Source organism: Saccostrea echinata, unplaced genomic scaffold (genome assembly GCF_033153115.1).
Source record: "Saccostrea echinata isolate AGI-Se365-2 ecotype Australia unplaced genomic scaffold, CSIRO_AGI_Sech_v1 ptg000053l, whole genome shotgun sequence".
Lineage (NCBI taxonomy): Eukaryota > Metazoa > Mollusca > Bivalvia > Ostreida > Ostreidae > Saccostrea > Saccostrea echinata.
The window spans coordinates 439,354-455,335 of record NW_026889802.1 but is presented as its reverse complement, the minus strand read 5'-3'; the positions used below and the strand labels follow the sequence as shown (position 1 = coordinate 455,335).

At 34.2% G+C, this 15,982-nt stretch overlaps 1 protein-coding gene across 3 annotated transcripts; it reads left to right on the top strand.

The window, feature by feature from the left end:
• Positions 1–99: 99 nt before the first annotated feature.
• LOC133204487 (dual specificity mitogen-activated protein kinase kinase 6-like) lies at positions 100–15,508 on the top strand. Of its 3 annotated transcripts, none has more exons than XM_061340227.1 (9): positions 100–332; positions 10,643–10,715; positions 11,267–11,426; positions 11,911–12,030; positions 12,261–12,377; positions 12,946–13,125; positions 13,419–13,496; positions 13,625–13,764; positions 13,880–15,508. In XM_061340227.1, exons 1-9 carry the CDS (start codon positions 326–328, stop codon positions 14,037–14,039), a joined length of 1,035 nt encoding a protein of 344 aa, XP_061196211.1. In that variant the 5' UTR covers positions 100–325; the 3' UTR covers positions 14,040–15,508. The 3 variants fall into 3 exon arrangements, with proteins under 3 accessions (XP_061196211.1, XP_061196209.1, XP_061196210.1); XM_061340225.1 differs by lacking the exon at positions 100–332 and adding an exon at positions 9,363–9,654; XM_061340226.1 differs by lacking the exon at positions 100–332 and adding an exon at positions 10,493–10,520.
• Positions 15,509–15,982: the final 474 nt, after the last annotated feature.

Sequence of the window (15,982 nt, the reverse complement as noted above, 5' to 3'; positions counted from 1 at the left end):
GACAGATGCTTAGTTACTGTTTGATTGTTATTGTCTCTGTAGAAGGCAAGCCCCGTCTCTGAGTCATTTTGTGACGTCAGCGGGTTTCCCTCGCACTAGCCAGGTTCATTGCAACAGGCAGTACCGTGACATCAAGGGGTTATGAAATTGCAGCAGTTATCAAACTGTGCAAAAACTAGGATGCTTTAGCTGTCCAGGAGCTACAATAACGATCTCTAAGGAAGCATTTAGCAGATTTTGAGGTGCACGTGTAGAAGACATTTGTGATCAGGAAGGAAGAGGCTTGCAAAGTTCACCGCCCCGATAGTTGAATGAGTCGGGGATCATGCCAGGTAAACAAGCTGATAACTGATTTGTTTCGGTGCACATTGCATTTAGCATCATTCTTTAGCCGTATGGACTTGCATTTGAGCCTCAGGAGTAAGGAATGCACGTCTCGTGGTTTTGTAGAACGACTTGTCTCAGCCAATGACCTACTGGCCCACTCTCGAGCGTGCACTTTCGCAGAGCAATATATCATATGTGTATCATAAGATATTGGAATTTATTTTTTATTTAAGTAATTAAGAAAACCAACGACCATAAACAGAACCCTTTAATAATTACAAATGGTTTGGGAGTTTGCACCTAGTTTTTCTTGAACATTACCCTTTTGGAGTTAATGACCTTTGCATGATTAAAAAGTATCTAGACTAAAGGCTAATGTAAATTAATCTACCACAGAAGGGCGTATCTAAATATATAATGCTTGGAAATTGAAAGTATTTTAACATATAAGACATCAAACTTGTCTATTATTCAAGGAACAACGGGTTGTTTCCTACTGACGTGATGTCCTGTACTTTTAATATGTAATATTACAGCAATATCGTAAGATTAACTAGGAAACTACAAAATAGGAATATAGAACAGAATAAAATTTTTATTTATTTTTTTTTTTTTTTAGCAAAAAACTTTAAAAATTTTGTTTCAGGCTGCCTAATTATGTTTAAATAATTTTTTGGAATAATTTCAGAACTTTTGACCTCCCTCATTTGGCTGCCTCAGCAGATTGGCAAAGCGCTATGCAAAATTTTTAGCATTTAACATTAAGATGATATAAATATTAAAAGGAACGAACTTTGACTTGTCACCAAAAGTGCAGGTGTCTGCATTAAAAAAAAACTATTCACTTGGAAGAAGTTAAAGAGAATTAATAGGCTACCAAGTCATAAAAAGTTTGATTATTACTGTACATTAAGATGACATGAATGGTATTTTTTATAATTATATATCATACTTGCCATATATACATGAGTTACAAGAAAAAAGAAGTTTTATTTACAACCAGTTGACAAATATTGGTAGCAACAGTTATTGCAATGATCAGTCATATTGATATAAAACTTTAAAAACATCCTCAAGAAGTGCAGATTAAAGTCTGTTCAAATCATGGTCCTTTGGGGGGAGGGGGTTGGAGGGTTGGGTTGGAGGCAGAGGGGGCCACAATAGGGGGTTCATTGTTCTACATATAGAAAAAATATAAAGGGAAACAAATTTTGAAAATATTTCTTCTCAAGAACAGCAATGTGATGATTTGTTAAATTATATATATATTAACATGATTAATATCAGGGTTTTTTTTTTAGGTCTTAAAATCAAGGGCCTGGGCCTTTTCCATTTGGGTCACAATAGGGGATCAAATCATGTACCCTGGGGTAGGATGGGTCACAATAGGGGATCAAATCATGTACCCAGGGGTAGGATGGGTCACAATATGGGATCAAATCTTGTACCCCCGAGTAGGATAGGTCACAATAGGGGATCAAATCATGTACCCTGGGGTAGGATGGATCACAGTAGGGGAACAAATCATGTACCCCTGGGTAGGATGGGTCACAATAGGGGATCAAATCGTGTACCCAGGGAGTAGGATGGGTCACAATAGGGGATCAAATCGTGTACCCAGGGGTAGGATGGGTCACATTAGGGGATCAAATCATGTACCCTGGGGTAGGATGGGTCACAACAGGGCATCAAATCATGTACCCCGGGGTAGGATTGGTCACAATAGGGGATCAAATCGTGTAAACTAGGGTAGGATGGGTCACAATAGGGGAACAAATTTTTAAGTGGGAGTATACATATTATATATATAGTCAAGTGGAAATATTTATAGGAAGAAATCTTTTAAAATCTTCTTCACAACCATTTAAGCCCTATGTTGACTAAACATGCATGGACGATACATCTAAGGATGCACACTACCAGGCTTGCTTCAGATGCTGTATCTGACCTACATTTTCCAGATGAGTGACCTGGTTAAAGTAAACTATAAGGGCTGTTTGAACCAAACTTGCATGGTTGATGCATCACAGGATGAACACTCTCAAACTTGCTTCAGATGCTGGATATGACATTTTCTGGATGAGTGACTAGTTTAACGTTAACGGTTTTTAGGTAAGTTCATTCCCAAGTAACTGCAAGCCCTATCGGATGAAAATTGCATAAATGTTACATCTAGGGATGCACACTACTAGATTATTACTTGGTTTGGGACTTTGCCTTACCTTTAAAGACAATATTTGTTGAGGTGAGCTCTGTAATCTCTTATTACATATGTTTCATTAATCAAGGTTATTGTTTTCAAACAAAAATGTTTTTGACAATTTTTTAAAGTATTGATAGAAATGGATAATTATCACTCAAAAATTTTTTCCAGTCTGATCAGACTTGTGCCAACCAACATTTACTAGCCCGACCGAAATTTCACTAGAGTTCAGGCATCAGGCTAGTGGTTTAAGCACACGCTGAAATGTACGAGGGTTGTTCGAAAAATTCGTGGACAATGTCAATCCTCGTTATGCTACTTTCAAGAAATTTAATATAAGTGCATTATCATATGTAAAAATATTTATTTTGTTGATGTGTGAAGTTTCATTACATTCGATTTAATAGAAATCAATTTACTTTATTTTAAAATCAACATGTTTGATAACCCCATAGCAAACTAAACAACATTATAACGTCAAAAATATAGCATCATGAGGTTCTCAAAATTTTCTCCCTATACATTTCACAGAGTCTGGTCCAATATCTTCTCATTTAAAACATGTCTCTATCAATTGAAATTCATTTTGTAAACAATTGTTCCAGTAGCAAAATTTTGATCGTCAATGTTTTCTTTTTTTACCGCTTAACTATGCTTTCACAAGACCAACAACTGTGAAACGCCTTTCTCTTTCAAAGACCTTACTAACTGAACGTCTTTGGTTGATTCTTTACAGATAATCCGTTTTCTCATAGATCGTCCTCGTCTGATACAGAGTCTCTATCATTTAAATACCGCCTGGGCCATTTACACATACATTTGCATGACCCACTTTTGAGATATTCCATGCTTCTTACATTTTCAGATTTTATTCTGATGTTTTCCAGAGTACAACAGAAAATTGTATCGCAAACTGCTGCTCCATGACGTTCTACGACGTCACCTTTTTTGCCTTTTTCAATGAGGACTACCTATCTTCAGAAATTGATTTCTTTTCCATGAAGCAAACTATTAAGTCATAATTTGGAATATCAAACGATTTAACAGTTCTTAATTTGATCGTCTAGATTTATTTTGGTTTTGAGCTATTTTACAGAGGATATGACTACATAAATTATTAGTGTATTGTTTGTAAATCACTAAATTTTGACTTGCTCCGCAAACCAATATTGGCAGTTTTTATCTCATAATAAGTTTGAAATAAATCAAAATATTTTAAAAATTTTTAATACAAATCATTTGAATTTGTTAAAATATTTCTACCAAATTTGGATTTAATATGGCGTTAAATAAAGAAGATATGACATAAGTCCATGAACTTTTCGAACAACCCTCGTACAGTAAGCCAAGTCATTGAATTGATTATTTTTGTTTAAAAGATGTTTCTTGCACATTTATGGAGTATGCATAGTGGCAATACAAAAAAATTTACAAAGATTGTAGATTCTTAAAAGTTTTAACTTTAATGGTTTCATGAAAAAGAAAAAGACCTGAATATTTTTAATGGGTCATCCTCTTGTAAATGGCTTATATGTTCATTTAAATATATAACACATTTTCATAATTATTTCTTTTTATAATCTAGTGATATTGTTCTAAACTCAATGGTAATTTAACTTGACAAGTATTGGTAATTTACTTCACAATGTATTGAGTATGCTAGATTTCATGGGTCAGTTTTGCTGTTTCTTAGTGCCATTTCCTGAATAAACAAACAAATATTTATAAAAGATATATAGCGATATGAAAAATCAGTTTAAAATGACAAGTAAAAAGAAGTCAAACTCCCAATAGCTAAAAAGAGTTCTTTGGAGGATCCAGTATCAAAACCATTACAAATGAACTGTTAAAATTTCCCAAATCAAGGGTTTCTGATCCACTCCGCTTCACATATGTGAAGTGGAATAGATCAGAAATCCTTGACTTGGGAAGATGAGATGACCAATGACTTTTAATGACTATATTTTTAGCTCTACTGGTCAGAGACCAGAAGAGCTTATGCGATAGTAAGGTGTCCGTCGTCCGTCCGTCTGTCTGTCTGTCTGTCTGTCTGTCTGTCTGTCTGTCCGTCTGTCTGTAAACAATTTTTCAAAACGCTACTCCTCCTACAGTTATGGTCCGATTTCAATATAACTTGGCACACAAGTAGACTACACTAAGATACATAATTTAGTGCATCGGTTTTTGATTTCGATGGACGGTGTTGCCGTGGTTACTAAAAATAGAAATTTCTGTGAAATTCCTTTAAAACGCTACTCCTCCTACAGTTTTGGTCCGATTTCAATATAACTTGGCACACAAGTAGACTACACTAAGATACATAATTTAGTGCATCGGTTTTTGATTTCGATGGACGGTGTTGCCATGGTTACTAAAAATAGAAATTTCTGTGAAATTCCTTTAAAACGCTACTCCTCCTACAGTTTTGGTCCGATTTCAATATAACTTGGCACACAAGTAGACTACACTAAGATACATAATTTAGTGCATCGGTTTTTGATTTCGATGGACGGTGTTGCCATGGTCACTAAAAATAGAAATTTCTGTGAAATTCCTTTAAAACGCTACTCCTCCTACAGTTTTGGTCCGATTTCAATATAACTTGGCACACAAGTAGACTACACTAAGATACATAATTTAGTGCATCGGTTTTTGATTTCGATGGACGGTGTTGCCATGGTTACTAAAAATAGAAATTTCTGTGAAATTCCTTTAAAATGCTACTCCTCCTACAGTTTTGGTCCCATTTCAATATAACTTGGCACACAAGTAGACTACACTAAGATACATAATTTAGTGCATCGGTTTTTGATTTCGATGGACGGTGTTGCCATGGTTACTAAAAATAGAAATTTCTGTGAAATTTCTTTAAAACGCTACTCCTCCTACAGTTTTGGTCCCATTTCAATATAACTTGGCACACAAGTATACTACACTAAGATACATAATTTATTGCATCGGTTTTTGATTTTGATGGACGGTGTTGCCATGGTTACTAAAAATAGAAATTTCTGTGAAATTCCTTTAAAACGCTACTCCTCCTACAGTTTTGGTCCCATTTCAATACAACTTGGCACACAAGTAGACTACACTAAGATACATAATTTAGTGCATCGGTTTTTGATTTCGATGGACGGTGTTGCCATGGTTACTAAAAATAGAAATTTCTGTGAAATTCCTTTAAAACACTACTCCTGCTACAGTTTTAGTCTGCTTCTAATATAATTAGGCATACAAGAAGACTATACTAAGATACATAATTTATTGCATTGCTTTTTGAATTCGATGAACAGTGTTGCCATGGTTACTTAAAATAGAAATTTCTGCGAAATTCCTTTAAAACGTTACTCCTCCTACAATTTTGGTCTGATTTCAATCTAATTTGGCACACAGTTAGAATACACTACGATACATAATATGTATTTCTGTTTTTTTTTATTTGGGTGAGTGGTGTTGTCATGGTTACCGGTACTAAAAATAGAAATTTCCGTGAAATACTTTCAAAACGCTACTACTCCTAGTTTTCATTTGATTTCAATATAACTTGTCACAAAAGTAGACTACATTAAGATACATAATTCTATTTATTGTTGCATGTTGCAATGTTTCAAATCCAAGTGCTACTTTTCTTTTGTTATACAAACAGACCAGTAGAGCTACAGTCTCATCAGAGACTTCTGGTTCTAAGATGAAATGTGTGTGATTTTTCAAAAAAAATAATTTTCACAAAAATATCTAACCCTTGAATCAAGAATAAAAAGTGACAGATCTATAGACAAAGAAGCTTACTCTAGAATAATGTTAATGACATAATTTCATTTCAATGATGCATTTTAATATTACGAATTATTTGGAAGTCTCGATTAAGTAATCACCCAAAACAAGGATTATACTCTGTTTAAGGATAGCCATTTTTATTGGGAAATCGACAACTGATGGTGCTTTTCAGACTTTTTAGCTCACCTGAGCTGAAAGCTCAAGTGAACTTTTCTGATCACTTGTTGTCCTTCGTCAGTCCATCTATCCTTGGGTGAAGGGGAGTTTAAATTGTTAAAATGAAGAGCCTAGCCCCCCTACAAGGGGAGATAATAAAGAAAAGACAAAAATAGGGTGGGGTCATTAAAAAATCATCTCCTCAAGAACCACTGGGCCAGAGAAGCTGAAACTTATATGGAAGCATCCTAGGGTAGTGAAGATTCTAAATTTTTAAAATCATGACCCCCAGGGGCCACAATAGGGAATTCCAAGTTTTACATTGAAATATATAGAAAAAAATCTTTAAAAATCTCCTCCTCAAGAACCACTAGGTCAGAAAAGCTGAAACTTACGTGGAAGTAATCTGGGGTAGTGAAGATTCTAAATTGTTAAAATCATGACCCCCAGGGGTAGGATGGGGCCACAATAGGGAATTCCAAGTTTTACATTGAAATATATAGAAAAAAATCTTTAAAAAATCTCCTCCTCTAGAACCACTAGGCCAGAAAAGCTGAAACTTATGTGGAAGCTTTCTCAGGTAGTGTAGATTCTAAATTGTTCAAATCATGACCCCCGGTGGGGGGGGGGGGGCACAATAATTATTATAAGGGGGAAAATCTGGTGAAGAACAGCAGGGCCAAAGATACTCAGGTGAGTGTTGTGGCCCATTGGCCGCTTGTGTACAAAGAGAAGCAAATGTTGCAAGTAAATGAACTTAATTTGTCTTTGAAACTATAACATTTTAAGGCAAGTACTGTCATATGTACATGCAGTGTGGGTTGAAATCATAGAATTCGATGTAAGAGTTCCAATTTTTTCAATACAAATATATATATCATGTAGGAAAAATCATAAAAACCTTTTATCAAGAACAAAAAGGCAATATTGAATTACCAAGTGTTAATTCTCTCAGATTGATTCATCATGCATATTTTCTGTCTTTCATGTTAAGTTTGTTGAAGTTATTGCACATGGGATGTGAAGGTTGTTAAAACGAAGATCATATCTTCCTATCAAAATAATATGCAGGTATATTTTGTATATATTTAATCATAAAAAAAATGTTGACATCATGTCATGTAGATTGGTTTGAGCCTTGATAAATGGTTTGAATCTTTATTTTGTGTGAATAAAAGCAATTTAATTCAAATCAGCATTATAAACTAGGGCCTCATGTTTAAAAGGGAAGTAGTCTTAAAAATGAAGTGTAAATGTATTTAATCATAATGAAGTAGTAAGAGATAAACTAATTTTAATTGGTCCTTTGTTAATGCAGGGCTTCAATATTTTGCCCTTCATTTGATTATAGATATTTGTAAATAGTTCAAAGTTTGTTACAAAAATAAATGTGATCACATCCTAAGTTTCAGTGTTTCTGTCATGTGATAAACTTACACTTGAAACTTTAATATCATAGATATAAATAAGCTAAGGAAAAACCTTATATATCACATATAGATTCACAGAAGTCCTGCAATCACAAATCTGAAATGAAAATTCTGTTTACTATTATAAAGTTAGTATGGAAATTAGAATTTTTTAAGATATCTTTTTGAGGTTTTGAAGTTTTCATCAATAGTTATTCCATTAATTAAGGTAACTGGTATAAATATATAGTATTTTAAATGCAATATATTTATTAAGCTTAATCTTCTTTGTGTGTCACCTGCAGAGTGACACTTCAGGATCACTTTACCCGGCGTTTGTCTTTCTGTCCGTACGTCCGTCAGTCTGTCCATCTGTCACACCTTATATCTAGAGAACTGTAAGACATATGGATTTGATATTTTGTACATATTGCTTGGCCCTATGGCTTTTGTATAATACCATGGTTAATGACCTCTTGACCTTTGAACTTGACTGTTGACTTACTTTTCAAAACAGTATATATAAAGCCAATATACAGAGAGGCAGAGTTTCGATAGAAACTGTGGAATAAACAGTGAATAAAATGAGAAATAAATTCTAATTTCTAATAATTTCAATTTCATTATTTATTTTGTCTTTGAGAGTTGGGAATCATATTTTATTTAATTGTCACATTTTATATTCTATCAAAGTATTTTTATCCATGGATTTTATTCTTTGCATGCAAAAGCATGAACTTAGTAATACTAGTAGCAGAAAAATAACTGACCAGTCTGAGAGTTATATTCATCTTCAATGATGCTATAAAGCAGGCTACACATGGGTTCCTCAGAAGTATAAATTTTGTGTATATTCTTTACAAATGAAACAAGTTCTTGAATATGTAAATTTGTCAGTCTCTCTGGATGTGTCAGCTAACAAGTCTATCAAAGACATATCATCTTCTGGGACCTTATAAAAGCCTGTTTTCCTTTGTTGGGGGGGGGGGGATGTTTTAAGGATTTTCAGGAACTAAGGAAAATTTTTTCTTGTAGCATATCTAATGACAAGCAAGCTGACAAATTCACAATGTAAGATTTAAAAAGACATGATTATATTGACTTCTTAAAATCAAAATATCGAGACTTCATAAAATACATGTTTACTTATAACACAGTGAAGTCTAAAAGATGTCTCTATGCAAACTGAGAACTCTAAAGAATTTTTTCTTAAAGTCTCTTAATTTCAACAGAGTGGTGTATTAAAATAATGTATATATATGTTAATTCCAAATGAAAGCCATGTAGGTAAAACATGACTCTCACTATATATACCTGAAGATATTTTTATATTAATGAATATTCATGAGAAGATTGTTTTGCCTGTCACCTAGCGGAGTATGAACACAGCAGTCACGATCTGGGTAGTCCCCTTTATGTATTTTAACCTTTACATCAGCCAATCAAATTGCTGCAACCTGCTGACTCATGCCTCCATATGAATGAGCTGTGTGATCAAGGGGAAAATAATACTGTGTAGATTGACCAATAGTATTTGATGATTCATCCGGATATGATCATGTGCTCAGTGCCAAATCTATTGTAAACATGCATGCATTCCTGGAAATTTAGAAGAAAAATATTTTTGTGTATTGATTTCCTAAGGGCATTTTTTGGTTGAATTTCTGTGAGAGTAATTTGGATTGTTTATGTGATTATTGACAAGCAAAATGATGGCTAATCCTTTACCAGTGAAGTATAATGCTGGGATAAATGGGTCACCTAAGGAGTCCCCAAGAAAAGGTAATGGTCATTGTAGTTGTTTCTTTGTCTCTCATGCAATGTCAGTTAAATCCAAGAGCTCTTGTTTTCCGAGTCCCCCCCATGGAAAGCCAAAGTATTGTTGTTAACAAAGAAACAGGATATATACTCAATTTGCAATTTTAATTAATTCATAAATTTAATAATTTCATATATGCATTTCATAAAGCACATAGAAATCCTATGTAAAAGTATCTTTACAAAGACTTTAAAAGAGTGCATAGAGGTCAATGTCTTGGCAGCAGCAGATATATTATCAAAATAATGGTGTCATTTTTAAATATCGTTTATAAACAGTTAATAATGTAGTTTTAATGATCATTGGTAAGAAGGTTGATTTTAATTTGGCATTCCAGACATGCCACACATGCCTACCATAGTGTGGTCGGGGTTTTTAAACCAGTACTGCTCTAGATCATGCACTTGTACTAAGTATGGGATAAATGTTTTGTTAGCGGTACAGTTAAAAGCTTTGTCTGACTTTTGTACCTGGTCACCTTTCTCCCAGAAGTCGGTCTCAGTAAACATGTCTGGGACATTGGGAAATATTTCATTACTACAAAGTGTAAACAGTTTAAACTAGACAGCAATCATGATGTTTCACTCACTATTGTGATCTATTGATCGAGGTTAGTGGGGGCTGTCATTATAGCACTTGTATCATGTTTTCCCCATCAGCACTCCCACAAATGCTGAAGGTCACAAGATTTTACGTACACAAGATTTTAGAAACTGCTATGTCTGGGTTTTCCCCACCTTTTAAAAATGTAGGCCTATCAATTTATCACAGTGAAAAATACACACAGTGTCAGATGAAACAGTGCAGTCGGGAAAAATGAAGTGGAAAGGTAGTGTAAATAAATTAATTGTGTTTTTGTTGCATGTTTATAACCAGGACATGCTTAACTATCAGGCTGGGTTTAATAATAAGTGCACGCGAGTGTATTTTTTATTTTTTTTATTTTTCCAGGTAAAAGACGTGTCCCTCCAGGCTTAGCTAAAATTGCCATGCCAAAGGAGGAAGAGCAGCCTCCAGTTCAGGTGTAAGTTAACCTTATCTAGGACATCATGACATATATTCCTTACTTTTGGTTTTTACAGTGTTATATTTCCTCTCTGATGTGTAAGTAGCCGAGTTCAGACTTCAGACTTTTGTATAAACATAGACAATAGATATAGGAAACAGACTAACACTTTCTAAATTTCCAAACCTGAGTTAAGCCTATCTACATGTACTTCCTTCTCTGATCCAGGCAAATGTTCCTATGTCTGGAAAAAACAAAAGTTTATGATGGTTTATGAAAAATTCTAGCAGCAAATAAGAGTGGGCACATGTTATTTTTCCAGAAAAATAAATTTTTAATCATTGTTATTTAAAATGCTGGAAATTCAGCAAATTAAAAGAAATACAAGTTGTTGTTTTTTCCCCCAATTTTTTGCAAGAAAATTTTCTGACAAATATATCAGTTAAATGATATCAGTTGTCAAAATGTCAAATAAAACTTATAATGGAAAAGAGGGAAATGCATTTTCTTTAAATTTATTGAACTTAAAGATAATCAAAATTTATATGGTCATTCTCCCTTTCTTCAAGGCCTGGAATTCCAGATTCCAAAGTGAAAATCCAGATTGAGGGAAAAGAATTTGAGATTGATGCCAGCGATCTAATAACAATCAGAAATCTGGGACGTGGTGCCTATGGCATTGTGGACCTTGTTCGGCACCGCCCCAGTGGTGCCATTCTTGCTGTCAAGGTATCAGTTCAATTTGATTATACTTTAATCTAACTATAAATGATTGATGTGTCTGTAGATAAGAATGGTGCTTAAAGGATAGCATTAAATGGCACAAGTACCAAGTTCTATTTCTATACTACAGGTACATGTATACTGCAAAGTATTTTAAGATTGTAGGAATGTGCACCTTAGTTGAAATCCTACCAATCCTTTGTTATTATCTTTCATTACCTGCTTTTATAAGTTTCACCCCTGTATGTATGATATACTGCCAGGAAGCCTTTTTAGCCTGCTTTAATTATCTGGTGTTTGTCATGACCTCTGATTTGATGTCCAGAATTTTACTTCCTCTTACATTTCCTGTTTTAATATCTTTTATGGAATAATATTTATTGGTTGCTGAAATTTTAAAAATAAAATAAAAAAAAAAAACAAGCTTTGTTTTATGTGTGACAGTGCCATCTCTGCAAAGCTTTAGTGATGTGTTTATTTTAATTTGTAGAGAATCCCTATGACAGTGAATAGTCAGGAGCAGAAAAGACTGCTGATGGATTTAGATGTCAATATGAGGAGTGGATCCTGTCCTTACACTGTCACTTTCTATGGGGCCCTGTTCAGAGAAGTCAGTTGAAGTTTTATTCAAAAATTTGAAATTTCTTAAACTCAAAATAAAGAAAAGTTTTAAATTGAAAGATATCTGAAGATTTTAAGAGATCTTAAATGTCTTTTTCTAGTTATTTTCTAATGACTAGCATTGTAAATACATTATAATTTTATTTTGTTGCAAATATTATCATTCTTTCAACATGGGACAGAGATAATTTTAAACTATATGTATATTTGATATGGCAGGGGGATGTCTGGATAGTTATGGAGGTGATGGATGCACCCCTTGACAAGTTTTATAAGAAAATCTACGAGAACAAGGACCGAATCCCAGAAGATGTGCTCAGCAGTGTAGCTTTCTCTGTAAGTATACACATATATCAGTTTGAATGCAGGTACTTGGCAACAGCCCTTGGGGTACAGAATGGGGTGGGGGCCTGTCTCCAGGCACCTGTAGGTTTGAAATATGTAATAAGTGGAGTATATTATTATAGTTTGATAAGATTGCCCATTCACTTTGACCCCATTATAGGACACTTCTCTAAACACTTGATGTGACACATCTTTCTACATTGACCTGATCAAAGGACACTTTTTGCCATGTCCTACTGTCCCCCATGTTATTTACACATTCTGTACTTGTAAAAGCTTAGTGGGGTGTCTTGTTTGCCCATCCTTTCAGATAATTTCTGTATTTTCCACTGACCTATTTCTGTATTAATCTCAACATTTCAGGGACTGATAAACAAAATCAGCAAGAATTTTAAAGTCATTTAGAAAAGGGGATTGCTTAAGTCCAAAGATCCATTTTCTTCTGTGAAATCCCCCCCCCCCCCAAAAGAACTTTCTTAGTGTATTTAATTTTTATCAATCCCTTTGAAAAAATCATAACTAATAAAGCAATCTCTGTTGTTTATTTTTACCTGTACAGGTAGTTAAAGCCCTTCATTATCTGCAGTCCGAGCTCAAGGTGATCCACAGGGATGTAAAGCCATCTAACATCCTGATCAATGAGAAAGGACAGGTGAAGATTTGTGATTTTGGAATCAGTGGTTACCTAGTGGACTCTGTGGCCAAAACAATTGATGCTGGCTGTAAGCCATACATGGCAGTAAGTCTTAGTCCTTTTAAATGACATAACACTTTCCACTGTTTTGCAAATTTCTTCAACCCTTGTTGTAAACTTGTTTTACTATTAAATAGTAATCTTAATCTATTTTAAATATTATTTTTACCATTTCTTTGCATGTGCACATGGTTGTTTTTCAAATAAAAGACAGATTAATGGAAAAAAAGTCCAATACACCTTTATTGTTGATTTATAAATGTAATGGAATAGAATGAATTTTGTTTTTAAGCTTAATATATGAATGAAGAATAGTTATAAATTTAAATTTTTCACAGCCTGAGAGAATAAACCCTGAATCTGGACAGAAGGGATATGACATTCGATCAGATGTCTGGAGCTTAGGAATCACAATGGTAAGGGATGCAAAGGACAGGAAAAAGGGGGAGGGGGGTTAATAATAGTAAAATAACATAATCATAATCTCAATAATATTTGGAAGACAGAGGAAGATGCATGCTCTATATTTTATATTTTACTCTAGATTGAGTTGGCAACTGGTCAGTTTCCCTATCCAACCTGGAAGACACCATTTGAGCAGCTGAAACAGGTTGTTCAAGATCCACCCCCCACTTTACCCCCAGGGGAATTCTCAGCAGAATTTGAGGATTTCATCACTAAATGGTACATTTTAGTTCCTAGATCTTTATATTGTATACATTTGGAACTTCAATAGATTTTTTCCTGTTAATGTTGTTTCAATTTTTAATTAATTTTATGATTTCTTTTTGTTTTGCAGCTTACAAAAAAGTGTAACAACTCGGCCCAACTATGTGGAACTTCTGAAACATTCCTTCATCAAGAGAGGGGAAGAAAAACAAGGTGAACTAGCAGACTATGTCAAATCGGTCTTTACCAAGTATGGCAACCCCACTGCAGAATCTATAGAAAAGTCTTAAATTAAGTCCAATGTAGTTAGTGTTGCCAAATGACTCGACAATGGTCATTCTCTCCCAGGAGCACCTGCCCCCAGCATTAGACACCATATCATGGCCTGTGTTCTACTGCACACCAGTCATTTCCATGAGGTGTAACATGCTCTACACTAAATGGAACAAGGGGACATAACCCAGTCATTTATAATTTAGTCATTAGTTTGACATGTGATGTCTGCTAAGAACAGCTGTTTTAAGATGAAACCCTTCTTATAAATATGCTGGCTTCATTGATTGTATTTCCTGTGTTATTTGGACTCTGACTGATGCATGTTGTTACCGTACTTTTAGTTGTTAACTTTTTACATGTACATAGTCATTACCTCAACACTATAATTTATCAATGAGATATTGAAAACAGACAAATATTGCATTATTAATTTATTGAAATAATGTTATGACAGTGCAATGTGAAAACACAAATTTTTATTAATTTGATATAATGTACACCGTTTTAGATATTTATTGTACAGTATATGCCGAAATTTGTAGAAATCTACTTTTAACGTAACATTTTATCAGTCAGTACTGTTTTATAATCAGTTTATTGACTTTTTTGAGCAATAACATTGTTATCATACTGTGATTGCTTTCAATGAAAATGTATACAGAAATATTTATTTGAATGAAATAGTATCTATATATATATTATATGTATTTGGAAAACTGCGATCAGAAAGTGCTCAAGACGAATTAACACTTGTGTTCTTGGACTGTCATTGTACTAGGTGTTATTTATTAACTGCTGTCAAAAAGTAAGTTTGCTGATAGTTTTACTTTAATATATAGTTATTATTTATTGTAAAAAAGAGGACAGGCTTTGACATAGGGGTTCACAATTTTCCCTCGTACATAGAGGGTTTTTTTTTTGTTTTAGTGTGTCTCGCCTTAATTTGTATCTCCACATCACTCCTCGTCACAGTTTTAGATGTCATGACCACATTCACGTTACTCAATTTGTCTCTCAAGGTCATGACTATTTACAGACACGGTCTTTATATTAGTCAGGTATTTACAGGATTTAATGTGAACAAATAATGAGCATCCATATGACCAAAGGAGGCAAGAATACCAAATAATATTATAGTCTTGAAATCATCAACTGATGTTTATTATTATTGTATAAATAGAATGTATTGGTTAATGTAACATGTAAATAAGAATCGTCTACTGAATTTCTTGAACATGTTAGATTAATATATATACGCTGTTAGTGAGTGGTACAGGACACTGTGTGAGAGAGGCTGGATGTGCCGAGGCCTGGTGTGTGTGTAGACTGTGTCTTAGATTTTCCCGGACGCTCAGGTTAACTTAAAGATGAGCAAATAAGTATGTTATCATGTATATCAATGTTTGTTATGATCATTATGTTGATCATGTGTAATGATTATTTACTGTGTTGAAATGATAAAATAAAGAAAACAAGCAATGAATTTGTTGTACATGTATAACTATTATGCCACGTCATCCAAGGAGGAAAATTTTCAAGCCCCCCTGCAAAGAAGGAAGGGCATATTGCTTTGCTGCTGTCTATCAGTCCATCACTAGTTTCCGTTCATTTTCTTCACAGAGGTTGCACATAATTTGGTATACAGATTTATCATGAGAATATCTAGGTCAGGTTCTGTTTTGAGTATGATCGAGCAATTTTTGACAGAGTTATGCCCTTTGGACTTGGAAAAATTCCAATTATTTGCAGTTTCTGTTCATATTTATGCCCCCCTTCGAAGAAGGGAGGGCATATTGCTTTGCTGCTGTCTGTCGGTCCATCAACAGTTTCCGTTCATTTTCTTCACAGAGGTTGCACATACTGAAATGAATTTTGGTATACAGATTTATCATAAGAATATCTAGGTCAAATTCTGTTTTTGGTACGATCCAGCAATTTTAGACAGAGTTATGCCCCT

What these genes read in the sequence shown, in the direction of transcription:
- LOC133204487 (XM_061340225.1), top strand. Translation starts at nt 9,582, where the DNA reads ATGATGGCTAATCCTTTACCAGTGAAGTATAATGCTGGGATAAATGGG. An exon ending in GAGCAGCCTCCAGTTCAGGT is followed by an intron (nt 10,716 to 11,266) that starts GTAAGTTAACCT and finishes CCTTTCTTCAAG; the next exon opens with GCCTGGAATTCCAGATTCCA. An exon ending in GGAGCTTAGGAATCACAATG is followed by an intron (nt 13,497 to 13,624) that starts GTAAGGGATGCA and finishes ATTTTACTCTAG; the next exon opens with ATTGAGTTGGCAACTGGTCA.